Below are 27,472 nucleotides of genomic sequence, written 5' to 3'. Positions count from 1 at the left end.
CCCCAGAAGGCAAGTTGCTCTTTTGTCCTCAATGGCCTTTTTTTTTTTTTTTTTAAACTTCCTGCTGATTTTCTACTATGTGAGTTGCCAGATAATTCTCCTGTGTGGCTCCTGGGGGCCCCTTCAGCACTTCGTTGAGCTCTGTCTTGTTCCCAGAACATCGATCAGAGGAGGCTCCTCACCTGGTCCTCAGACCAGCGCGCATGGTGGTTGAGCTTCCTGGCACCGCTCAGGAGCCCCCAAAATGCCTCTCCTCCAAACTATAGCCAAGCCACTTGGAAAAAATAGTGCCAGTAACATTTTGTGTTCGATCCGCAGCTGTCCTCTACCTGTGTTGCTCACCATGGAAGAGATGGGGAAGACTGATATCCAGCTGCAGAGACCTATAAAGACTGAGTGGAATCCCCGGTGTGTCCTCTTCACCTATTTCCAAGGGGACATCGGCAGCGTAGTGGATGAACACTTCTCCAGAGCTCTGAGCAATGTCAAGAGCCCCCAGGGATTGAGCCCCTTGAGCCAGAGCACAGACGTGATCCTGAGGAATGGTGAGCATGTTGGGAGGGAGGAGGCTGGAATTTTCGATCAAGGCTACCACGGAAAGACCTGTTCTCCCAAGCCCTTGATGCGCTGACACGTGTGTGTATTTGCAGAAGGCAAGTCACACCGTAAGTGAGAAGCTGCACCCATTTCTTTGGAAGTTTAGTGTGAAAATCAACACTGTGTGATCAAGCTAGTTCACCTATTTCGTTCTTTCCTTAACTGCATTCAATGCTGGGTTCACTGCTTAGTACACAGTTAAGAGCGCCGTGACTGTTCGCTATTATCAGCCTTCGTTATTTATTTATTTATTTTAAAGATTTTATTTATTTATTTGTCAAAGAGAGAGAGCACGAGAGCACAAGCAGGGGTGAGGCAGGCAGAGGGGGAAGCAGGCTCCCTGCTGAGCAAGGAGCCCGATGTGGGACTCGATCCCAGGACCCTGGGATCATGACCTAAGCCAAAGGCAGATGCAGATAAATAAATAAATAAATAAATAAATAAATATAAATAAATAAGCAAGCATTCTGACATCTCTAAACAATTATTTCAAGATAGCTGTGTCAAAGAGTGCTCATCAAAATACCCAGGTTTGGAAAAAGCTATAAAAATTAAGCTGTCAGGGCTCTAGTAGGACTTTCACAGACCCTAGACATTTCTGACTCTATGGGCCTCTTTCTCAGTACAGCTATGAAAAAGGACATTTTGTGATTGCGTTGCTATAAACACAACTTTAATCCAGGCTGGATTCATTTTTATGTATTTGTTATTTTGTTATACTCATTTTTCTTCTAATTTTAAGAGACGTTAAAACATTTTCATGGGCTCCTAAAAAGTATCCGCGGGCCCTAGGCACTGTACTTGCCGTGCCTCATGGAGAAGTCACCCTGCCAGATGGATGGGAGTCCATCCACCATTTTGAAATGTGCAATAGACCAGGGTCTGCTTGATTTTAAGAACTCTCCGTCGTAGTTGCCCGGCACCCACGTTGAATGCCTGGGTCCCACTGGAGGATGTACATGCCTCCAAATGATTGTCCGTTTTGTGCAAAGATGCCAAGTGGGGGGCCATCTGCCTGTGGGGGGAAGATCTCCCCTCTTTTCAGGAGCCATCACTCTGGCTTTGCTCTTTGGGCCTGGTTGGGGAGTTGGTGTATATCACCTTTGCAGAATTTGCTTCTGTCCTAGAAATTATTTTTCCAGTCAGGTGATGTGATTTTCTGAGACTCTTGGGAGTTAAGTAAACATGTGGAAGGGGGCACTAAAGGAAACGATGCAGTTTGCAGTTGCAATGGGCACAGTGGGGTGGCTGGAGGGTGGGGCTGTGGTGTCCAAAAGTGTGTTGAGTAGTTCAGAGCAGGAGCAAGAATGACTGACTGAGTCATTTGGGAGAATTAACGTGTAGTAAGAGCTGAAAAATGGGATAAGTGGGTTTCAGAGGATCTAATCAGCTCCTTGGAAGAGTCAAAACCCCAAGCTCTTCATGCGTGGACTTCACATGCATGGACTTTGGCTGTTTGGCTTTGACTGAGTTCTGAACACACTGGCTTGGATTCGTTATCATCACTCCCTTGTAAGTGCCATCTACCTACAGTCCCTCATGACCTCTGTCCCGCTTGCCTGATAAAACCCAACCTGAAATAAAACCAACTCTTGGCCTCTTGCCCCATTCCATAGGAAGACTCAAAAATTACACCCATGCACCCTTCCTCTTCCTCTCCTGCTCTTTGGAACTCACTCCACTCAGGCTTTCATCCTTCTCACTCCTTAACCACTCTCATCAAGGTTAACCAGTGACCTCCACTTGCCAAACCAATGGTCTTTCCCTGTCTCCATCTTTTTTTGACCTGTCAGCAACATTGGCTGCAGGTGGTTGCTCCCCCCTCTTAGAAATGCCTCTTTCACTTGGATCCCATAACATCACCTTCTCCTGGTTTTCCTCCTTCCTCCTGGGTTACTACTCCTCAGTCTCCTTTGCTGGACGTCCTCTTCTCTTCAGCTTCTAAATGTTTGGAGGCCCCAGTGTTCGGGTCTTAGACAATTTCTCTATCTACACTCACTCCCTAAGGGATCTCTTCTGTCTCTTGGTCTTAAGTACCATCTATATCAATTTCAAATGCATTACTTCCAGCCCAGACTGCATCTCAGTCCTGTCTATCCAGGTGCCTACTTGATCCCTTCACAAATGTACTAGGAATCACAAACAATGACTCTCAGACTGAGCTCTTAATTGCCTCATCGACCCGCTCTGTCCACCGTCTCCCCATCTCAATATATGGCAGCTGCATCCTTCCAGTTAACTGAGAGTCATGTTTAACTCCTCTCTTCATCCCCTACCCCATGCCCAGTCCTTTGAAACAGTGTCAGTTTTACCTTCAAAATATATCCAAGTTCTGACCACGTCTCCCCACCTCTGCTGCTATCGTGTTGGTCCAGGAAGCTGTCATCTCAGCCCAGGATTTTTGCAGTAGCTTCCTGACTGGTCTCCTTGCTTCCACCTTTGCTCCCTTTCTGTCTGTTCTCAAGATAACTGTCAGAATGATATCACTAAAAGGAAAGTCTCATCTTATATCTCTTCTGTTCAGAACCCTCCAGTAGCTTCCTGTCTCACTTGGAATCAAATACAGAAGTCTTGCGTGGGGCCCTGTTTTCATTCTGATTTCATATCCTACCACCCCCACCTCATTTCATCCAATCTAGCCTCCTACTATTTGTAGAACATGCCAAGTACAATCCTGCCTCAGGCCCTTTGCACCTCCCCACCCCCTCCCTGAATGCTCTTTCCCCAGATAACTGCATGACTTCCCCTTTTCTCCATTCAGGTCTCCATCAGAATGTCACCTCTCCAGCCAGGCCCTCTCTGCACAATCTCTTTAAAAAATAGAAACACACCCCCCTGTCACCCTCTGTCTTCTTACACTATTTTATTTTATTTAGCATTTGTCACCACTGGGCATATTATATATTTATGTGTTTTCTTTCTTGTCTCCCCCCATTCTCTAAACTGAATTCCATGGTAGCAGGGCCTCTGTATTAATTGCTACTTCCCAAGTACCTAGCCCAAAGCCTGACACATGGAAGGTACCCAGTAAATATCGCTTGAATGAATGAAACTGTGATTCGCATCACAGGGTACTGATGTCTGCCATGGATGGAGTCACCGAAGAGAGTGCGGTGTGTGGTTTTAGAACCAGCTCCACCATTTATTGACAATGTGATCTCAGGGCACATCACTTCCTCTGTCTGTGCCTCAGCTCCCTCCTCTCTAAAGCTGAGGCTCACTTAACTATAGGAGGGGTCCATGAGGTCGTGCATGGCCACGGACACGTAGTGCCATGTAGGTGTTCGTTATGTTTGTGTGGTGGTATGAAAGCTTGACGTGTTTCCTGAGTGGCGTGAGCGGATATGGGGGCCTGCTTTCAAAGCACTAAGATCACAGAGCAGCAGGCCCCTCCTGGAAGCCTGCACGTTTTCTAGGGGCTTCTGCCATGTGACAGCTGTATGGTTTCCTATGCCTCTGACTTCATTCTATTCTGTGATTCTCCTGTGCATGAAGGGAACTTGGACGTGGCTCTGTTTCTTGCCCAAGCCAACCTTCCGAGGCCAGAGAGACAGCCATCTTCTCTGCTTACCTTCTTGGTTGCATTTACCCTGTGAGAATCTCACGGGTCCCTTGACTGTGAAGATGTCTTCCTCACAGAGTGCGGGGCAGGTGGGGCAAATGTTGGTCCAGCTGACTGAGCAAAGGGAGGTCTGTCTTCTTCCTCCAGGCCTCTTATCACGGTTAAGAGGCAAGTTTCTCATAAGCTGTGCTGCCTCTCGGGAGGCCCCATGAAAGACCAGTCCCCCAGCGGTTCTCACAAGAGGTGTTATGTGAGAGCCCCGCAGCTTCGGAAATGGTGGGAAATCCATAAAGTGGCCTTTCATTACTGCCCGTTAGCAGCCTCTCAGGTCCTGCCGGCCAGCCCCAGGCCGCTGAGCCCTGGCTGAACCATGCCCAACAGAACAGGCTCCCATTCATGGGCTCCCGTTCCCGACTCGGCCACTTTCTAAGGGAGCTCTGTCGAGCCAAATATGCAAAGCCCGAACACAGAGGCCCATGTGGCTAGGAAATGCCATCGAATTTCCTGGCTGTTTTTCCCAAATCCAAATTATTTTTTTATTTACTTATGTATATTTTATACTGGCTGGACTTGAGAAAAGAAAACACAGGCTGAAGGCATTTTTTGAATTATCTCCCTTTTAAAAGGACACTGAGGATCTCAGAGTAGGTGACCAGAGAAGCTTCGGTAGTTGCCACTTCTGGGGGGCGGGGGGACAGGGTCCGGATGCACATCCCACGCCACTGAGCACCCAGAGGTCTTTTGTAGCGAGACTCAAAAGATCATACCTCCTCCTCTCTCCTCTCAACCATAATCCAGTAGGGGTGGGGAGGAAACACTGGTTTGTTTGTTTTGAGTGTGAATATCCATTTGAGAGAGAGTCATGCTAGTTGTTCCTGGCCCTTGTGAACGCTGACAACTCCTGGTGAGGGAGAGGAATCCGCACCAACGCAGAGTGAGCCCCCACTGGACGCCAGACACCATGGGCCAGTGACTGTAGTCACTTTGGTCCTCAAAAGCCACTGTGATTTCTGAAGGTCAAAGATAGGCAACCTGAATATGGTGTCAGAAGACAGGAGAGCGGTTACCTCCCGGGAGGTGGGCTCCCCGGGGTGGCGGCCACGTTCTGTTCCTTGATCTGGGTGCTCGTTACCTAGTTTGTGAATATTCCCCCAGCGGCACGTGGGCGCATCTTCCTGCATGCCTGTTGTATTTCCCAAAGCCACTTTACAAGGAGTATTAATGTCCTCACTTCATGGAGGAGGCAACGCAGCCCAGGTAGGGTGAAGTGTTGAGATGGGTCACACAGCCTGTGAGTGAGGCCTAGAGATTGAAACCCAGGTCCATCGGACTCTTCACTAGCCCACTGTCCTGCCTTTGCAGACCCTGACAACACCCCAGCGAGAGGGCTAATGCCCAGAAGGACTATCGCTAATACTGTTGACGATCGCTAACAATGATGGAGCACGTCCTGTGTGCGGGGCCCTTTGCTGGGGGCTCCCACATGGATGAGCTCATTGAATCCTCACACCAGCTATTGGTTAACTCGCACTGTGCCCATTATCCTGGGAAGGAAACTGAGGCTCAGAGAGCCAAGTGATTTGTCCCAAGATCCCACCACCAGTAAGGGGTGGCTATTCGAGACCAGGCCAGTTTGACTCCGATCCTTGAGCTCTCAGCCACTTGCAAATACTGCACACGTTCTGTGTTTCATCTTCATTTTCATCCGGATAAAGGCTCTGGATAATCAGCAAAAGACTGGGTACCCCGGGGAGGCGACGGTAAAGGAGGGAGCGGGGCCGAGCAGGCCGCCCTAGTGCCCTGGAACAAGACCGTGTCCTGTAAGCTGTCCTGTCCCCGGTGTTGTTTCAACCTCGGCTAATACAAACAATATCCTCTTTGTTTCTGGGGTGAATGAATAAGAGGCCAGCACCACTAGCCAAGAAGGCAGAGAAGGAAAAGTCAGTGCGTACAGATCGGACAGGCCGAAGGTTGGACTGTCACGGTGCAAGATGTTCAGAGGGTGCTTGGTTTTAACTTCAGCATAAAGCAGGATTTGTATTAAAGGCAGAGACAGAGAAAGGGGAGGGGGACGAGAAGGAAGGGTGGGTGGAAGGAAAGCAGGCCATTATGGATTGGTCTTTTACAACTGTGACTCCAATTCAGTGAGTCAAATGGTTTCCTCAGTTTTTACTTAAAAAAAAAATAACTTTTTCGGGGCCCCTGGGTGGCTCAGTCGTTAAGCGTCTGCCCTCGGCTCAGGGCATGATCCCAGGGTCCTGGGATCGAGCCCCGCATCGGGCTCCCTGCTTGGCAGGGAGCCTGCTTCTCCCTCTCCCTCTGCTGTTCCCCCTGCTTGCGCTCTCTCGCTCCCTCTGTCAAATAAATAAATAAAAAATCTTTTTTTTTTTAAGATTTTATTTATTTGACAGAGAGAGACCCAGCGAGAGAGGGAACACAAGCAGGGGGAGTGGGAGAGGGAGAAGCAGGCTTTCTGCCGAGCAGGGAGCCCGATGCGGGGCTCGATCCCAGGACCCTGAGACCATGACCTGAGCTGAAGGGAGACGCTCAACGACTGAGCCACCCAGGGACCCCAATAAATAAAAAATCTTTAAAAAAATAACTTTTTCTAATCACAAAAGTACTGTTATTTTTGGAAAATTAGAAAACAAAGATAAGCATTCAGGACATAAGCACATGTGCATCTATGCACGCATGCTAAGTTTTACAACTAACGTAACATCATTTTGCACATAAATGATCTCCCAGGATCATGGCCTGAGGCGAAGGCAGCCGCTTAACTGACTGAGCGCCCCCCAGGCACCCCCACAACATCATTTTAATGGCTCCAGAGTATCCTTTTTATAGATGTACCGAATCTATTACAATTTTTGGACATCGGGTTGTTGCTGATTTTTCGCTATATTGTAAATATCCTTTTGACTATCCTCGTAGCTACATTTTTGCACACATCGTTGATTATATCCCTAAATTGTTATAAGGGGAATGACTGGATCAAAGGATGCATTCAAATTGCCCCAAGAGATTTTATGCCCACCTGCCACCATCCAACCCCAAGAGTGTCACGCAGCTCACTGCAATCTTTGCAATACCGAGAGACAGAGCTGCTAAGGGCACGAGTTTTGGAATCAGCCAGCCAGAGCGTTTGCCAACTGCATGGCCTTAGGCAAGTTTCCATAGCCACTCCAAGTCTTTATTTTGTCATCTGGGTCGCTGTGGGGATCACGTGAGCTCATGTGGGCAGAGTGCTAAGCAAAGCGCCTGGCCCATAATAAGTGCTCAGTAAACAAAACTGTTGTGGATTTGCAACCGCTCCTACTCGCCTCTGGTGTATCATTTCCTGGAAATGGACACACACTGAGCAATGGCTTCTGAAAATTCTCTTCTACAACTACCGTCTACACCATCCACCCTCCACATCAGCCCTCAAGTGTTGTTGCTGCTGTGGACTCTAGTGCTCAGCCCAGGACCACCCCCGCCCCCCCCCACCCCCCCGCCACTGCCCCAGTGCTCTCTGAGGTTAGGATGGGACTGCGAGGCAGGGTCTAGATGCTCAGAGTTGGGAGCATATGGGATGGAAGCCTTTTGTATTCCTACTAAAAGGAAAATCCAGGCGGCCCCAAGTGTCCTAGAACCAAAATGTTCCTGGACTGGTCTCATTCATTCATGTAGTCTGGAGTTTGATAAAGCAGCAGTCTTTCCCAGGGCTCCCTCCCTCTCATCTCTAGAGGTAACTAAGAGTGGGGGAACTTGGGTAAGAAAGGGTCACCAGGGTCACTTCTAGCGGTGGCAACAGCCACTTGAGCCAGTCAGGACTGTGACTTAGAAATGCCTTCAGGGTTCACAGGGTAGGTGAGCGTGGTTGCTGGAAAGAGGGTCCCCCCAAATTCAGGGTCTCCACCCCATGGGTCACCAACATCCAAGTCTGCTCTGGAAAGATGGCTTTTCCCAGGTCACCCAGGGTCCACTATGGGGTTGCTGTGAATTTGGGATTTGGGACACTGCCCCCCACCCCATGCTGCCATCCAAACTGTGCTCTGGTGCACTCAGTGACCAGATGGACCTTGGACAGTGGCACACCACCCACTCCCCGGAACATTTCGATCAGAAAATTCTGGAAGTCCTAAAAAAAAAAAAAGAAAAGAAAAGAAAATTCTGGAAGGGAAGCAGTTAAGAGAAATATTCAAAAGCCACTGGGGCCCTGCCTTGCCCATTTCAAGCATTCAGCCTCTAGGTCATATGTATGAGATCTGTAAGGCCAGTTCAGATGGAAACTGCCCCCTTGTCGGGCTACACAATTTTTCTAACTTGCGCTCAGAACATGCAGTACCCTTATTGAACGTGAAGCATGCCTAGTGATTATACTAAGTCAGCTTAATCACTCTCTTTGTGCCCTGAATCTCTACCGGTCTGCAGATAATCAATTTTCAAAAGTAGCGTTCATCCCCAAGAACAAATTTTAACGTTTTCTTGCCCTTGGTTTCATTAAAAGAGGCCAACCGCCGCCCCGCACTCATTGTGAGCGATGTGAAATGGGTAGAATGTCTGTGCCACGAGGTTACAACTTCTTTTGCTCTTCTCATCTGTATTACATGAAAAGCTACGATGGGAGGGCAGGCGGGGGCCTCCGGTGTCACTGTGCAGGCCACTCAAGATGCTTTTATCTTGTACAACATGCAGGCAAGTGGAACATTCAGGAGAGCTGGGAGAGACACACGTGGGGCAGGGGAGCGGGGGGAGGGGACCAGACAGTCTCTCCAGCCCTCCAATCTTCCTTTGTCTTCACGCCCACACCCCCCTTCATTATCTTGGATAGATGAGAGGCTCTAGGTTTTAAGCACCATCTGCCAGAGCACTCTCCCTCCTCCTCTCTTGCCTGAGTGGGTGTTTCGAATGGGGAAAACATTCATCCATGTCGTGAGCTGCCCTAGACTTTCTGAACACTCAGATTCAGCTGCTATCCTAGGCACAATGAGAAGAGTATCTATGAGACCAAAGGAGACTCCATCCCCCCTTGCTAGTCCACACGAACTTTGCGAGAAGAAACTGAGTCATCGCTTGACCTTGAGCATTTTGCTTTTGCAGGAAGAGGTCCAAGCAATGACTCATTGCTCCAGCTCAGATCCCTACTTGACTAACCTGCTTTGCTAACTTGGTCCAGTCTTAGCATCCCCATGCCCCTGATCCCTCTAGAAAATGGAGTTTCAACCCCTAGACTTGTATGAGTGACTTATACCCAGGCGAGCGTTAAACCCTTTATAAAGTTCTGTGGCGTCCTTCCATTTGGTGTATTCAAACCACGAGCTATAAAATCAAGCCAACCAGCAATGACCAAACACAAATCACCTTTAATCAAGCAATTTTACTTCTAGAAAAGTTTCCTTGAGGGGCTCGTTGGACACGGGTGCAAAGATGTATATGCAAAGATGTTCATCACAGTGTTGTTAATATAACTGAATACTGTGCTCGTATTCGTTGCCATGGGAGGATATCTGTGATATTTTAATGATGCAAAAGTCGCCTTAAAAATCCTATGTGATGTGAAAACCATGTGGACCTGAATAGAAACAAATCCTAGAAAGAAGTATACCTAAAAGCAGACATTGGTGGTCTCTGGATATTGTAGTCAGAGTGGGGTTTGTTTTTTGTTTTTTCTGTTTTTGTTTTTGTTTTACTTTTTCTACACTTTCTTCATGTTAAAAAATAGTCTGTAGTAACCAGAAAAAAATTAAGCTATTTCCATTTTGAAAACAATAAATACCTACCTAACATGTCTTGTAAACCTTTCCTTCCCAGATAGTGACATGCCTCCAAATCAGTGGCGTTTCTCTTCTCCGTGGACAAAGCCAGAGCCAGAAGCATCTTTTGCATATGGTGCCACCAACTGCAGCTTGAATGGGCCCAGTCTCATGACTCCGGATCAGTACCCAGTGTCCCTGGCGGGCAGCCCCTCCGTTCAGTCTGACGAGCTGTGGCATTACCCCTCCCTAGGCAGCCCCAGCTCCTCAGAGCCTGGCTACTCTCAGGCCTACTCCAGTGCGCACATGGTTCCAGAGCCCCAGCCTGATGGGAAATATGAGCCCTTCCTAAGTCTCCTCCAGCAAGACCGACACCTAGCCCATCCTCAGGAATCCGCAGTGTGGGAGGATTGCAGCTCTGCCCAGGTAGCCAGAAGCGTGGGATTGCTCTGCGACTTGCCTCCCAGCTCAGCCCACGGTAAGGAAATGCCTCCAGATACTTGGAGGACTGCCTCTGATTGGTTGCAGTTGAGAGGGAGTTGGCAATGAGATGGGGTGCTAAGGCTAATTGCTCCCTCTTCAGACATGGGGCTTCTGAGGGATGGAATGTTCTGCTTCAATGTTCCATAGATCTTCACTAAGCTTCATCAACATTCAGGGTTACATAGATAGCCAACCAGATGGACTTGGCCCCAAATGGTCACCCCAGTCTGTTGACTTGGACTTACTCTAGAAAAATGATTTAGGCTGCTGCCGAAAATCGCAGGGTCCTGCATTCACCTCGCCGTCAGCCACCAAATGATCCACTTGTAAAACAGAGAACTGTCCGACGTACCTACAAGCTCAAACTCTATCCTCTAAACAGGTTGGCAACTTGCAGTGATGCCAGGTTCCTGGGCAGAAACAAGGGCAATCTATACCAACCATCTGCTCCAAACATTAAAATTCAAAGTCGCTGTAGAAGCAGTCCCATGGCTGCCTGGAGACCGCCATGGCTCGGTCTCCCTTGGGTGCCTGCGCCTAGGCCACCACCCCTCCCCCCGAACTAAAACCCCCTTAAGGCTCATTCACTTCTTCATTCACTCATTCGCCCAACAAATATTTAATCGGTGCCAGCTAGATGCCAAATGCCTACCAAAAAACAAGACTCCCTTCTTTGTAAAAGGCTGGGGGAGAATTGGCCTGAAGTATACTTTCACCAACAGAACAACCCAATCTGCTACAAGATTTGCCTTTCATATGAAACATGGGTAATAATATATATATTTTATGGTTTCATGGGGCCAAATCCACATCCTCTGGCATTCTGTACTCTGGACAAAATTTTCTTTTACAACCCCCTAGTCCATACACGTCTGTAGTTCTATGCCTGAAAGAAATTGCCAGACGTTGCCTTTACTCGGAACTAACTATACAGTACACAAAGGGCCTGTTCAGCATGGCCTACCTAAGTCAGGCACTGTGTTCCAGCCTAATGTCAAAAACAAATTTCCCATTAAAATACCACTCTGTCATTTCCAGAGTTTGATTAGGAATGTACTTCAAGAGTAAATCATAAAAATGTCATGCTTGGGAAACCCATGAAAATTCCCACCCCTGAACTCTTTTTCAAAAATTTGTTCCTGCTGGATTCAGAGGAAAAATTAGGCCAACTGTGTTTGCGTATAGGCCTGTGCATACACTCAGCAGCTGGGTAGAACACAGACGGCTCAAATCCTCACCTCCCGCACATAACAACCATACAGTTCAACCCCAATTCAGCAAATATTTAGTGAACATCTACTGTACGCCAGGCACATCATGGCAAAATTATGGTGCAGGCATGATCCTATTTCTGAAGCCTCTAGACACATTATCACATGTCTATCACCAAGTCTGACTACTGAAAACTTCACACTCTCCTACTAACATGGACGTCAGTTGTACTCATTGGCCTGGTGGTCTAGGATCTGTTGGGGAAGTCCGGAACATTGCCTGTAAGATGGGAACAAGACCCCAAGGTACCTTAAAAACAGAAACTTCTCTGTTTTTGTAACATCTGATAAGAGAAAATATGCTCGGGGTTTATAAACTGAGGGGCAGAGGCTGCCTGGGTGGTGGCTCAGTGGGTGAAGCGGCTGCCTTCAGCTCAGGTCATGATCCCAGGGTCCAGGGATCGAGCCCCCGAGAGTGGGGCTCTACACTCAGCAGGGAGTCTGCTTCTCCCTCTGCTTCTGACCCTCCCCCTGCTCGTGCTCTCGCTCTCTGACAAATAAATAATCTTTAAAAATAAACTGAGGGGCAGACCATTTGGAGTCCCTGGAGATTTCTAATCATGTGTTCTTCCTTTCTAGATAAGAAAATATATTTCCCCCCAGATGGTGGACCCGCCAGTGCCAACCTTGCAAGTGAAAGTAGGTATCAGTTTCTGCCTTAGGTGCTTGGTCCCTACAGCTTGGGAATAAAACTTGGGGAGAAGCTCATAGTGTGAAAACCAGGCTCTTCAACTGATAAGACCCCGATTTCTATTACTTAGTATTTTCATAGCTGGAATTTGTTTCATCTTAGTCTCAAGGAGCCCATGTACTTTGTGCCTTGTAAAATATCTTGACTTTTTTTTTTTTTTTTTTTTACCATTTTCTTATTTTGCTATCCGAGCAGCTCTATTGCGTTCTCTTACCCGAGCTAGATTTAACCCAGATGACTCAGCAAAATGAGCAAATTCATGAGGATTAGTTTGCTTGTCCCAGATGTTTAGTTTTCAGCCTAGAACATAGGGCTACCCCAGGACTCCGAGGCCCAGGAAAATGCCACCTGAGGCTAAGGGCCAGGACTCTGGGCTCCACGCTCAATTCAAAAGTGGTGTCAGTAGGAACTGCCGAATGGGAACGATATGGGTCTGGGGGGAAAGGCATGAGGATCTTTATGGCCTGGCTTCTAATCCGGGCTCATGACTTACTAGCTTCAGAAACTTGGGCACATTTCTTAACCTCTCCACTCCTCAGTTGGCTCATTTGTGAAATGAGGATTAAGATAGGGTGGCCCCCCCCAATAGAGTTTCTATGAGGATTAAAATGAGATAATATATGTAAATGCTTAGGATCTAGAATGTTAGCTCCTTGAGGGCCAAGACTTTGAGGGGTGTATACCCACATCCCAGCATCTGCAACAGAGCCCGGCACAGAGGGGGAATACATATTTGTTGAATGGATGGATGAGGGAGTGCTGGAAACAATAGAATGGTGAAGAAAGAAATAGTAAAAATACATCGCCGACACAGTACAGATTCTTTTGTTCGAAGCCCTTGTGTAAGACAGACTAACGGACAAGCCGGAAGCACCCTTGGTGATTAATTGGCCATGCCCAAATGAGGAGATGGATTTAGGGCTGGTTCAAGAGCTTTAGCGTGGCTGAGTCAGGCTTCACATCAATCTCTACCCAAGAGGATGAGTTCTGCTAGCCTACTAATTAATGAAAGTCAGGATTATAAAGTCTCCTCTAAGTACTTGTTAATGGTTTGTACATTTTTTAATGTTAAGCCTTAGAATTACTGAAAACTTGATGCTTTAAACGGTTCCTTTAAAAGGCGAAAAAAATAACAGCAACATGTACGGGTGGGGACTATGAGCCGGATCCCACACATGCCGTCCTGCTCGGTGCCCACAGTGACCACCTTGTGAATTGTGTATGTGCCTTACACAACAGGTCTTCAGGGAATAGGGATTGAAGGAATGCATAAATATTCTCATTTTGTAGGTGAGGAGACGGAGTCTCGAACAGGTGACAAGACTTGCCTTAAGATCACCCAGCATCAGGTGGCAAGGGGTATTCCTCTCTTTGCTCTCAGTCTCAAAGCCGTCCTCAATCATAAATGACAATACACATTAATCCTGAGAAACAATTCCAAGTTAAATCAAGTGTACCGCAGTGAGAGTTGGCAGTTGGTAGGATCGTTTCACTGCATATGGGTTCACTGTCTAGCTGTGGCCAGGACACCGTCCTAGAATAAGGGGAGGGGATGCTGGGACAGCAGGCACAGGAACCATATTACCTTGGGCAAAGGGCAAGGGGATGGACTTCCTGAGCGGAGACTAGTTGAGGGGGAGACGGGGAGTGGGTACCCGGCTATACCAACCGTCCCAAGTCAGCTCTCCTGCCGCTGTGGCTCTGGACAGAGGGAGGCAGCAGGGCACGGGCACTGGGAAGGGGGCCACTTCCGGGCACCCCAGCAAAGCCCCTGCTCCTCAGCACACCGCCAGGCTCCCAGTCTCGGCTGATGGTGAGGACCATGGGGGAGCTTGGGAAATGCACAGATTCCGCGTCCTCACTTCCAGTAGATTTGGCACGGAACTCCATTGCCTCGAAACGTTTGACTCTTTGTATATTTTATATGAACCTGGTTTCAAAGTGAACTCGATGAACGTTTCAGTAGGAATTTCAGTAGTTCTGAAAGGTTTCCTGTGTGAGGCCCCAGATAAAGATTGGTCAAAGGAAGGAAGGTCGAGTCTCCTCCTGCCCCTCCAATATGGGCCCAGTCCCCTCCTGCTGGCCGAGGCAAATTACTTAACCTCCCTAAACCTCCCTCAGCAACTTTTCCTCTCCCCCCCGCCATCCATCACGCTCTCCCGCCAAAGAGCACTCAGGAAAATCACCCCACCCAGCTGTTTCTACTTGCGACTCCTGACCTCAAACTTCAGCTGGGCACTCAGAAAGCTCATGACTCCCATACTTGCCCACTTTTCAACCCCCGGATTTGCACTCTCAGCTGATGCTCTTGCCCCAGAGTTGATGGAGAAAACAGAGGTCATCTGATTAGTACTCTTCTGACTCCTCACAAACAAACCTGCAAATCAACTTGCACCTGTGTCCTCATTCTCCTTTTGTACCCTTTCAATGTTACCATGTTCCCTCCTCCTAGCAAATGTCAGTGCCTCCACATGGCCCTTCACTGGTCTCAGTGACCTCCCCCACGAGGTTATCCTCATCCTCCCCCATCATCATTTGATCTCCTCATCTTTGTTGGATCATTCCCATTACCATACAGATAGAAGGTAAGTAGTAGAGCCATTTTTAAAGATATTTTTTAAAGATTTTATTTATTTGACAGAGACAGACAGCGAGAGAGGGAACACAAGCAGGGGGAGTGGGAGAGGGAGAAGCAGGCTTCCCGCTGAGCAGGGAGCCTGATGCGGGGCTCGATCCCAGGACCCTGGGATCATGACCTGAGCCGAAGGCAGACGCTTAACGACTGAGCCACCCAGGCACCCCCATTTTTTAAAGATTTTATTTATTTATTTGAGAGAGAGAAAGAGAGAGCAAGGGAAGGAGCAGAGGGAGAGGGACAAGCAGACTCCACGCTGAGCACGGAGCCCGACGGGGGCTCCATCCCACGACCCTGAGGGTATTTGCAAGTGAGTGACTATAACAAGGGAGCCTGGTCTCTGAGCTGCACAAGGAAGGGAAAGGAGGCCAATAGGGGAAGAGGGGTAGTGGCGGCTGATGGACTGGAGGATTAGGTTATGGAAACATGTAGTGATAAGACTACTTAGGCCAATGACATGGGAGGTAGTGGGTGGAGAGTAGATGTTTGAAATTGAAATGGCAAGGGTGCCACCTCTGTGGGCGATGAGAGTCTAGCCGTCTGGCCATAGGAATGGCTGGCTGAGGTAGAAGGAAGTAAAAGGTCATTAGAGATGAGGAGAACGATAAGATCCACAGAAGTGAAGCAAAATAAGAACCAGTAGCTACCTACAAGGCAGGTGCTATTTTTATCCTCATTCACAGGATGGGAAAATTGAGGTCTAGGGAGGTTAAGTAATTTGCCCAAAGTCAAGGTGAGTGAGTGCCAGAGTCCGCTTTCTCTGACTTCCAAGTCCTTGATCTTCCCTACAATGCCAATTCTACTCTACTACGTATAAAGACAGTGCCTCTTTTTTAAATATATATAAAGATTTTATTTATTTGAAAGAAAGAAAGTGTGTGTGTGTGTGTGTACGTGTTGGGGGAAGGGAGAGTGGGAGAGGGAGAGAGAGAGAATCTCAAGCAGACTCTCTGTGAGCACTGGGCTCGCTCTCACAACCCTGAGATCATGACCTGAGCCGAAACCAAGCATCGGATGCTTAACCAACTGAGCCACCCAGGCGCCCCAAAGACCTGCCTCTTTAACAAAATAGTAGCTAATATCTATTGAGCATATATGTGCCAGGCACTCTTTGAAGTGCTTTCCGTGTGTTTAATTCACTTGCTCCTTTCCAGAATCTTGGGAGGTAGGTTGCATTAGTGGCCTCGTTGAACAGATGAGAATGTGGGACTCAGATAGCCTAGGTAACTCGCCTGAGGTCACACAGCGAGGCAGCGGTCGAGTCAGGATTCAAACCGCTTCTTCCTCATCATGCTTATCCTGTTTTTCAGAAAGCCAGTCTCCAGAGCGAAGAAATGTGTTCTTTTATTGAACCTCAGTCCGAAGAAGAGAATTCCTTTTTCCAAACCTGCTCGTGATTTTCTACTGTGAATCTAGAGGGTCTAGAGCCTGCACCGTCCTTTTTCTCTTTCCGTCACTAAAGAGCATTGCGCCAGGAGCACGTTGCTGTTCCCCGTAAAATCTGACACTTCTCTTCCTTGGCACCTGTGCCCTGTGGCAGGAGTTTTCCAACTTGAGTGACTCACCGGCACATGAAATGGTTAAAAGAGCAGTTCAGGGATGGGAACCATAGAGGCCCCCCCTGCCTGCTTCTCCCACCTTCCCTGCACCCGCTGCCCTCCTACTTAGAAATCAGTCCCCTTACCCTCTACCAGCAGGGTCTTTCAAACCAAGACTGACCATATGGTGTCCTATGGGGTTGTCCCTTTTTGCCAACTGAATGGAGGAGATACCAGGAATGGCCTGAAGCTGTCTAGCCTTAACCCAGACTCTGGCCAGCCGCCCTCTTGCCTCTACCAAAGGCAAAATGAAAACGGGGTGGGCAAGACCCATGGAGGAAGTTGAGGCTGGGCATTCCCTGCATCCTCAGAGTCTGGAAGGAAGCTGAGAAGGTTCGGGAAGGCTCTCATGAATGAAGTCCTTTCGCTTGGAATTTTTGATTCCTCAGTTCTAAAAAAAAAAGTGATTCCAAATGGAGTTGCTGAGGAATGTGAGAACTAACTTACTGGAAATTAGTTAGCAGACAGTCGCATCCCAGGCTGGGCCTAGACTAAGTTCTGTGCCAAGAGCATTTCTTAGTTGTGGCTCCATGAGTTTCTTCCTGCCCTCACTTTGAGGATGAGGACTCTGGCATCTGACCGCCCCCCATAGGTGTTCAGCTGGACCTTGGTGACATCTTCCAGCCTTCCACAGCGGCCCACCTGGCTTCCACAAACAATGAAGCTTTCCCCTTTAGCTCTTTCACTGTTAGTGACATCTGGGAACCGTTAGCTCTTTTCAGCACAGAGCCTTTGGGGCCACCCATGTGGATGGCCACTGAATCTTAGACACGGCAGCAGGACCTCCCTACAGATTGTTCCAGATAAAATGATAAATTTCTTCAAACTCCTTCAGGTCTCTAATCTAGTAGACAGCCTTGTGGCCAGTGTGAGCTTGGTGCTTAGCCCGTGACAACCCCAGAAACCCTGCTGTTGATGTTCACCATCCACGCAGCGCCCCTCCCCCCACTCGCTCCTGTGTAATAGCTTGGAGGGTGGACAATAAAATGACTTTTTTGGGTTATGCTCTTCTCTGTTCCAAATTCTTTCACATCATGATCTCATGCCAACTTCCCAGCAACCCTGGGCCTGGCATTACCTCCATGTAATACACATGGGTACTGAGGCTTGGTAAATGACCTGCCCAAGGTCTCCCCACCAGACTACTTATCAAGGGTTAACATTGGCCTGGCTCTTCGATCTTTGTCCTCCCATCTGCTGTGTAAATAAAGACCACAGCTCTTGCATGAGTGAATCCATGACCGTGGCAGTTTATTTATTTATTATTATTTTTTAAAGATTTTATTAGAGAGACAGCGAGAGAGGGAACACAAGCAGGGGGAGTGGGAGAGGGAGAAGCATGCTTCCCTCAGAGCAGGGAGCCCGATGCTGGGCTCGATCCCAGGACGCTGGGATCATGACCCAAGCCGAAGGCAGACACTCAACAACTGAGCCACCCAGGCGCCCCTATTTATTTTAAAGATTTTATTTGTCAGAGAGCACAAGCAGGGGGAGTGGCAGGCAGAGGGAGAAGCAGGATCCCTGCTGAGGAAGGAATCTGATGCTGGATGATGTGCTGGATGATGCGGGGCCCTGGGATCATGACCTGAGCTGAAGGCGGACGCTTAACCGACTGAGCCACCCAGGCATCCCGACCTTGGCAGTTTAATATAGTCTATGTAGTTTAACGGTCTCAAGACTACAGTTTTTCCAGTGTGTTACGTAGGTTTCCTAGATTAAATGAGAGAAAAGATACTTGGCTAATAACCGTGTCCCTCGGAGTTATTTACCTTCTAAAGCCACGTTCTTTTTTAGATGGTTGGGGAAATTCAGGGTGGGGGCTGATTCTAGCACTTGTGATGCTTAATTATACAAGTGTGTGTTTCTCTTGGCTCATGCTAGAAAGATTCATCTGTACTCAAAGATGATATGTACCATCAGGACTGAACTCTTAATATGCTATTTAGGGAAAAAGAAATGATTCCAAGAAGGCTGGCGTCTTCTGCAGCCTGGTAAAATCTGGTAACATTTCCTTGCAGATTCTGAAGCTCGCCCTTGAATAAAGCTGAAAGCCGTAATCTGTTTTCCCACTGTAATAAAGAGGGAAGACAAGGCCTCCTGCCTCTGAGAGACCCCTGCCCCTCTGACCTACACCAGTAAATCCCCACCCAGATCAACTCCTACTCAATCCTAGACTTAGACTTGTGCCTTTCTATACACATCCTTTCCTTTCCCACCTCACTTCCAAAAAAGCTAACTCGAAAAGCATTTCTTGGACTCACTTTTGGCATTTTACTCTCAGAATTACAAATTCACACACAGAGGTGGGGTAGCTGGCCCTGTGTGTTGTCTGTGGTTTCATCTACACTCCTAGTTGATAATCTTGTGAGATGCTAGTTCGGAGGTGAGGGGTGTAGAATTAGCAGATGGATCAAGGTTTGAACCTGGGAAGTCGGAGCCCAATAGGGCTAGAGTCCACAAACCTCATTCACATCTTTATCTACAATTTTGGGAAATGGGCAAGTGACCTGATTGACTGACTCACCAGCTGCCGCCCCTCCCCCACCCCAAATACATGCCCATTCCTGAACTTGACAGTTGGGAAGAATGGAAATTGCTTCAAATGGGAAACTCCTGCACTTGAATGATGCCTGTACTGAAAAAGCAAGAAAAAGGTGACAACTTCCTTTTTCTAGTAGCAAAAACCATCTTAAGAATTCCAAGTAAGAGGGGTGCCTGGCTGGCCCAGTTGGAAGAGCCTGTGATTCTTGATCTAGGGTCATGAGTTGGAGCCCCATGTTGGGTGTAGAGATTACTTAAAAAAACAGTAAAATCTTTTTTTTTTTTTTTAAGATTTTATTTATTTATTTGACAGAGAGAGACACAGCGAGAGAGGGAACACAAGCAGGGGGAGTGGGAGAGGAAGAAGCAGGCTTCCCACGGAGCAGGGAGCCCGATGCGGGGCCCGATCCCAGGACCCTGGGATCATGACCTGAGCCGAAGGCAGACGCTCATCAACGACTGAGCCACCCAGGCGCCCAAAAAAACAATAAAATCTTAAAAAAAAGAATTCTAAGTAAGAATGTTGTTTACAGATCCAATTGAGACTGGTGTTGAAGCACTTTTCCATTCTACAAGTCAGCATCACAGGTATTACTGGAAATAAAGTCATCCCTCCACAAATCAATGCTAACTAGAATATAACCGTTCTCTCTCTCCCATAAACACGATTCCTGCCCTTTCCATAATGGTTTCTCTAGCTTGATATAATGAATTGAAAATAATTTAGTAAACCATTTGTATCTTCCACATGTGCAGTTAATAATGCAATAGCCCATCTCCATGCCTTTACTTGTGTTAAGATTTTAAAACCTTATGTCGCTGTGAATTTTTACAGATTAGTGGGGATGAAGTAGGCTCTTGCATTTTTATAAGGCTTACAGGTTTGTCGCTATTTTTTAATAAATTTAATTAAGATTAAGTCTCAGGGGCGCCTGGGTGGCTCAGTCGTTAAGCGTCCGCCTTCGGCTCAGGTCACGATCCCAGGGTCCTGGGATCGAGCCCCGCGTCCCTCGGGCTCCCTGCTCGGCGGGAAGCCTGCTTCTCCCTCTCCCACTCCCCCTGCTTGTGTTCCCTCTCGCTGTCTCTTTCTCTGTCAAAAAATAAATAAAATCTTAAAAAAAAAAGATTAAGTCTCAAAGATCTTCTCAAAGAGCAGTCTGGTTTTTTTTTTTTTCTTTTAATGATTATGCTTTGACGCAAGTTGAGTCTATTTATAGCAGTGATGGTTACTTTTTTGGTGAAAATGGTGACCCTCCACTAATCTTTCCAAATGAGCAGCCTTTTTTTTTTTTTTTTTAAAGATTTTATTTATTTATTTGAGAGAGGGAGAGGGAGAAGCAGGCCTCCCGCGGAGCAGGGAGCCCGATGTGGGGTTCGAGCCCAGGACCCTGAGAACATGACCTGAGCTGAAGTCAGACACTTAAACCGACTGAGCCACCCAGGCGCCCCTCCTTTTTTTTCCAATATTTTAAAATTTATTTTAGAGAGACAGTGTGTGTGCGAGTGGGGGGAGGGGCTGAGGGAGAGGGAGAGGGGAGCAGGGAGCCCCACAAAGGTCTCCATCTCATAACCCTGAGATCATGACCTGAGTGGAAACCAAGAGTCGGACCCTTAAGGGGCTGAGCCTTAAGGGGCTGAACCACTCAGACGCCCCTGAGCAGCCTTTTCCTAATGCTGCTGCAAACCCGGAGTGAGGACCCCCACCCCCCGCCGTGTTCCCGTCCTGACTCCGCAGCTCGCTAGTTGTCCTCTTGATTGAGGCCCCCACCCTGCCAGGTCTCCGTTTCTCTATGTGGAAAATGAGATGATCCCTAAAGTCATTTCCAGCTCTGACGGGCTACATTTTGAAACAAATGTATTTACAAGGCCTAGCAACAGTTGCCATACTGGGGCTCAAAGAAGAGGACCGGATCGGGGCGACTGAGGAGCAGAAGGGAGAAATGTGGGAGCCCCAGATTTGCCATTCGTCTGCAGGAAGTGCCGTTCACTGAGTGCCTGGTTCGAGTCTCTCTCTGTTCACCTCTGCTCCCTCCCCCCTTATACCTTTCACAGGTTGAAGCCCCCCAGAAGCTCGCCCTCCCTAACTTTAGTGCCAGCTTCCTCTTCCATTGTCAAGGATCCTTATGATTACCTTGGGCACCAAATAATCAGGATAATCCCCGTTTTAAGTGAAGCTGATTGGCAACCTTAATTCCCTCTGCACCCTTAGTTCCCCTTTGCTGTGTCGCTGGAGATAGTCACAGGGTCCGGGGATTAGGACGGGGACCTCCCTGGGGCTATTATCCTGCCCTGCTGCACCAGGGCTGGCAATCGCCTACTTATCTGATATAAATGCCACCCCCACCCCCCGCTATCATATCGGAGGACCTCTGTGTAGCAAATCCGCATGATGGAATTGACAGTTTTTCTTTTAAATGAAGTGGCCACTCCTCCAAATAGGCATACCCCTCGGCCTGGCAACCTCACCTCTAGGAATGTATCCGAGGAAAATAATTTGACAAATGCACAAAGATTTCAGTGTATAGGTGTTCAACACTGCATTGTTCATAATCGTGAAAAATCAGGAACAGCATAAATCCCCAGCCGCAGGGCATTTGTTAAACAAATGACGTTTCATCCGTCCAATATGATATAATGTACAGCCTTTAAAAACGATGCTATAGGGGCGCCTCGCTGGCTCAGTCGGTGGAGTGTGCGACTCTTCATTTCGGGGTTGTGAGTTCGAGCCCCACATGGGGTGAAGAGGTGACTTAAATAAATAAATAAACTTTAAAAAAATGATGCTGCAGATCTATAGTCATGAAAATGCATATTAAGTACAAAAACTGTCCACGCATGCACTGCACACACGCGAGTACTTAAAGCTCATTGTAAAATATATGCCTATAATTTCAAAGAGGTGTAATTGTTTATTACAGTATTAGGAGTAGCAAGAAAACTAGAAGTGGTCCCAGTTTCTGTCAAAAACAAACTGGCTAAATAAATGATAATACATCTTTACAATCGAACACTGGGGAGCAGGTAGAGAGAGTTGGGTAGGCTTATGTGTGCCGAAATGGAAAGCAATATCATTAACTGAGAAAAGCAAGTTACAAAATAGCAGTTTGGTATTATCCCTTTGTGGGTTTTTTTTTGGAAAAGGAGATGTTAGTGTGTGTGTGTGTGTGTGTGTGTGTGTGTGAGGCAGTTGTTGCTTTGCACAGTATTACACAATTTCAGGGGTACCATTCACATCTATCATGATCTTTTTTTGAAAGATTTTATTTATTTATTTGTCAGAAAGACGCAGCAAGAGAGGGAACACAAGCAGGGGGAGTGGGAGAGGGAGAAGCAGGCTTCCCGCAGAGCAGAGAGCCAGATGCGGGGCTGGATCCCAGGACCCCGGGATCATGACCTGAGCCGAAGGCAGACACTTAACGACTGAGCCACCCAGGCGCCACTAATCATGATCTTCTATGTGACTAAGGCTCTCTCTGAAACACAGGGGCTGTGTATGTATATGCAGGCACGCATGCGCGTATATGTATATATAACCAGTATGTGTGCGTTTGCGCATGCGTGGAACATGCATAGATTATTAGTGGGAGAATCTCAGTCTGTCAACGGTGATTTCCTTTGCGGAGTGGGTTTGGGGAGCTGATGCGTGTGCAGTGTGTATCTGTGTGTGGTGCTGTTGGTCAGGGCCATTTTACTTTATGCGTTATACCCTTTTGTGCCGTTGGAGCTTTTTACAAGCATTTTCATACGTGTCTTACACAGAAAATTCCTGGAAAATGAACAATGGTTCTCTCTGTGGGGTGTGATCACTGGGAAGCACCAAAATTGGTTCTGTTCTTTCAAAGCTCCCCTGATAACCCAGAGCCATTCTCTTTTTGAGTCCTGTTCCTTTTGTGAGACTGGAAGAGAGTGATACACTCCCCAGGTCAGACAAAGCCTAGAGAGATGACCCAGGCCAGACCAGGCCCCTGCCTTCAGATGCATACGTTATTTAAGTGATCAAGACAAATCATTGTTTATCAGGACAATATTAATAACCTTCTTTGGGAAATACGAATTACCTGTATTCAATGATTATTTTCTTTCTTGATTAGTTACAACTCCGTAGACATAAAAATGAAAATTAAAAAAATTTTTTTTTTAAAAATGAAAATTTTAAAAACATCTATTGTCATTATGAAGTTGCTTTCATAGGCATTGCTGCATTTTTGAACCCCACAGTGACCCGTGCAATTGACAAACAAGGAAACTGAGGCTTAGGGAGATATGTATACATATTGCCAAAAACGGGAGAGGGGAGGGAATGAGTGTTTAATGAGCACCTCCTATGTGCAGGTTACAGCATATAATTTACTTCATTTTATCTTTAAGACAGGTAGGTATTGTTATTCCCATCCTGCAGATGAGGAAATCGAGGCTGTCGGAGGTTCAATAATTTCTTTCAAGGCCCCTGTCTCGTTCCATTAGAGTTGCCATAACGAATTACCCCAGACTGGGCGGCTTATGAACCACAGAAATTTCTCACAGTTCTGGAGGCTGGAAGTCCAAGTTCAAGGCACAGGCAGATTTGGTGGCTTGTGAGAGCCCGCTTCCTGGGGCCATCTTTTCGCTGTGTCCTCACGGGGTGGGGGGGTGGGGAGAGGCGAGGTTGCTCTTGGGTCCCTTCTATAAGGGCACGGTTCGCATTCGTGAAGCCTCCACCCTTAGGACCAAATCATCTCCCAAAGGCCCCATCTCCAAATACCGTCACTAAATACTCAGGGATTAGGTTAAAGCCTAGAAGTTGGCGGGGGCTGGGGGGGGGGAGGGGAGGAGGCGGACAAAAACACAGCTGGAAACTTGGTCGAGCCTCAATTCCAAACCAGCTCCTTCCTTTCTCTCTATTAGCACCCAGGGATCTCTGCACCTTTTCCCTGGTGAGCCTGGAATTCCTTTGACATAATCCTGCAATTAAAAAAATAATAATAATTTTAACTTTTTCTTTTACAGAATCCTGCATTTAAAGGTCTCCAAACTCCTGCTCCCAGACTTCGTGAGCAAGGACGGTTGGCAAACAGGAACTCAGCTCAGAGATTTGGTTAACAAAAGATAAGGCCTCACGACTTCAGAATCATCCTTTTGTTCCCGAGGTAGTAGGCCAGGAAAAGGAGAGAGCCCTTTGTTTTTGTGATGATGACTGCTTTTTTCATGACAATTATTCATTATTCACATATTTCTGTATTATAATTTAATAAGGATGGTAAAAACACGGGCCCTTAGAGGAATATCCGCCTGCAAGTAATCCATTGGTAAACTCGGTTAGTGGAGGAGGGGAAATCGGGAGCTGTGGTTCCCCAGAAACAGAGTTTCCATTTTGCGAGATGAAAAGTTCTAGAGCTCTGTTGCACAACAAGGTGAATGTACTTGATACCCCTGAACTGTACACCTAGAAATGGCTAAGACAGTCAATTTTATGTTATATGCTTTTGACCACATTAAAAAAAAAATTTGTTTTAAAAACCCCTTAGGAAGTTCTGGGAGTTTTTAAACAACGTCCAAGGAAGAAAAAGAGCGAAGTGGTGAACACATTCTGTTCTTTGCTCTCACAGTGTGTGTTCCTTGCTCTTACTTTGTGGTTAGTGCAGACCTAGTATCTGCAGACTGCAGACCTGAATCTATCGCACTCAAGACAGGTGAGGAATCAAAGCCACAAAGCTCAGAATAATGGCAGGGTGAGGAAGCTGACCATCTCCTTGCACCTGCAACCTCTGTATGAAACAACCCTCAGAGACTCTCTTAAAGAACTGTGAACTTAAAAAAAAATTATGTATCAGCTGTATTGGGACGCACCACTAGATGGTACAAAAAACCTAGATTTCTGGTAATGATTTGCTCATGTTGTGAAGGCAACAGCAGGGTATGTAATTTGAAGTACTCCAAATCCGTTCTCTGTTAGCTTGCCTTCCTCTAGCTAATGACAAAAAAGCACTTTGGGGGAAGCCAGTTGGGATCCATTTTCAAACTTTTCCAACCCTTTGGCTGGGATTTTGTGTCTCAAAACCTAATTGCAATGGTGAGATGTCCGCTCGAACGGGCTTAACCCCAGCAGCTTCTAAAATTATTGAAATCATGAAAGAAGCCTTTCCAATTCTAGGTCGGAAGAGCTTGGTACCTTGAAAGTATACTACCATTTGTACTGAAAAGAAATACTTTGGACTTCCAGAAGAGGAAGTAGCAGGATTCCATTTACATACAGTTTAAAAACAAAAGCCGGGCAGAACAAACCTATGATGTAAAATGTCAACGTTCTTAAAAGACATAAGACTAGAATTGAAAAATGAAACCAAAAAAGATAAACCTCGGTGTTAACATGTCTGCTCATATCACTGACATTTGACTACACCCTCAAAAGCCGAAGGTCGGTCTTCAAGACTCCATCAGCTAATACCATAAGGTACAACCAGGCCGGCAGGTTCTGGAAATGCAGGTACACTTTCCTACTCGCAAACCAACGTGTTTTGTGATGCAAAAAGAACAGATAATCAATGGATGTTTAAGCCAGGCAGAAAACCCAACCAATGGGATCTTCAGTCTTAGTTCTTGTGTTGTGTTACCTGCAGCTGATCCCGTTGATCATTCTGAATAAACTGAAAAGCATCACTGCTGCTACTTCCTAAAGAAAAGAGCCAGCTTTCAGAAGGCAATCCTCATGCCTGAGTCATCTCTGTATTTTATCATGCCTCGCACGGTGCCCGACACAGGGACCTCATTCAGTGAATTGTTGTCCAATAAATAAGTGAATGAAAATAGCATTGCACAATGCTAGGCATGATAAAATACAGAGATGACTCAGGCATGCGGATTGCCTTCTGAAAGCTTTACGGATCCTTCTTGGACCCCCACTTCGCCCCCACCCAAGGCTCCCACAGCTGTCCCTTAGTGCAGGGCGCAGGTCATTCCCTGACACCCGGGCTCTGAGAGACTGAAGGCTGGAGGAAAGAATGGGTTGTCCCTCTAGAACAAGGTGGACAGGGGAGATTTCGTTCTAGCCATCAGGTCTTTGGCTTCAGACACACAGGGTTTGAGGTCCATCTCCAGCGCTTTATGACCAACTTTGGGCCATCTGAGCCTTGTTTCTTTGTCAGGGTATGTTGTGAGCATCTTATCGCTGCTGCCATGGCCCACCCTCAAGGTGAATGCATAAGTGTGTGTGCGTGTGTGTAGACTTCTTCAACTATTTGAGCAGTAAGTGCTCCGATTTCCCGCGTACTCACCGTGCACCAGGCCCCGGGCTAAGTGCTTTAGATGCATCAGCTCATTGAATCATCACAATAAGCCTACGAGTCATGAATTAGAGTCACTCTTTTGCAGAGAAAGGAAAATAAAACTCGGAGTGCTCAAGCGAGGGACCGGGCCCACGCAGCTGGGAAGCTGCAGAGCTTGGATGGAAGCCCGGTTTTGTCTGACTCCAAAGCGCATACTCTTAACCCCTACACTCAAGTGCTGTAGCATAATTAAGGGGCATTAAAATGGAACCCTGTAAAAGCCAGAGAACAAAGTAAATAAATAGAAAGCTTTTGCTTTCGCTTGAAAGGCCATTAGTCCCAGTGGCCTTTTGGTGTCAAATGGGAAAGATAATAAGGTCGGCCCATCAGTTAGTAGAAGCGGGCCCACTGCTAGCTAAAATAATTACCGTTCATTCAGCCACTTTAATGACTCCTGACCTGGGCCTGGGCGGCTTTCATTTGGCTCTCTACTTCCCTGTAGAACATCAAATTACATGTAGATAGGCAGCCCTCTCGAAGGGACCTTTGAAAGCACTATTTAACAACAACAACAACAACAACAACAAAGCAGAACTTTCCAGTTTCCAATCTTCTAAAGCCAGGAATTCTTTCCAAACTGTGCAAGACCTTTTGTCAAACGCATTCAAGTGGACCGCTCTCCTGCCCCGCAGAGTTTTAGACTCCGTGGATGCTGTGCCGAAGTTCACACTGGGAATGGCCTCGGTGACTAAAACTGCTCCCGTTGCCCTAGTTTCAGGCCGAAATTTGCAAACTGCTTAGGTTCGGGGAAACATTTTAGTCAAACCGGGCCCGATTTCCACCCCTTTGGAGAGAGGCCAAATGCGCGCAAGGTTAGAGAGGGAAGGAGGCCCGGCCCGGATGCAGGCGGGAGGGGGCGAGGGGCGGGGGGCTGGTGGGCGGAGGGGGCCGGACTCGGGGGTCTCTGCAGCTCTCTGCTGCTCTCTGCAGGCCGGTGCTGTCGGCGCCGGGGGGGTGACGCCCCCGTGCTGCCGCCGGGGCTGCCCCTGCTGGGCCGCGAGCGCTCTCGCTCCCACCAACGCTGCCGTTTTGCAGGTGCTCTCGAGGCCAGGTAG

At 47.4% G+C, this 27,472-nt stretch overlaps 1 protein-coding gene across 1 annotated transcript; it reads left to right on the top strand.

The window, feature by feature from the left end:
* Nucleotides 1–343: 343 nt before the first annotated feature.
* VGLL1 (vestigial like family member 1) lies at nt 344–27,472 on the top strand. The gene is made up of 3 exons (XM_078064876.1): nt 344–545; nt 9,956–10,375; nt 27,348–27,472. Exons 1-3 carry the CDS (start codon nt 344–346, stop codon nt 27,470–27,472), a joined length of 747 nt encoding a protein of 248 aa, XP_077921002.1.

This window comes from Halichoerus grypus, chromosome X (genome assembly GCF_964656455.1).
Source record: "Halichoerus grypus chromosome X, mHalGry1.hap1.1, whole genome shotgun sequence".
In the NCBI taxonomy this organism is placed as follows: domain Eukaryota; kingdom Metazoa; phylum Chordata; class Mammalia; order Carnivora; family Phocidae; genus Halichoerus; species Halichoerus grypus.
This window is presented reverse-complemented; position numbering and strand designations above follow the sequence as displayed.

Coding starts and splice junctions, on each gene's coding strand:
- VGLL1 (XM_078064876.1), top strand. CDS start 344: ATGGAAGAGATGGGGAAGACTGATATCCAGCTGCAGAGACCTATAAAG. Junction 546..9,955: donor AGACGTGATCCTGAGGAATG/GTGAGCATGTTG, acceptor TTTCCTTCCCAG/ATAGTGACATGCCTCCAAAT. Junction 10,376..27,347: donor GCCTCCCAGCTCAGCCCACG/GTAAGGAAATGC, acceptor TGCTCTCTGCAG/GCCGGTGCTGTCGGCGCCGG.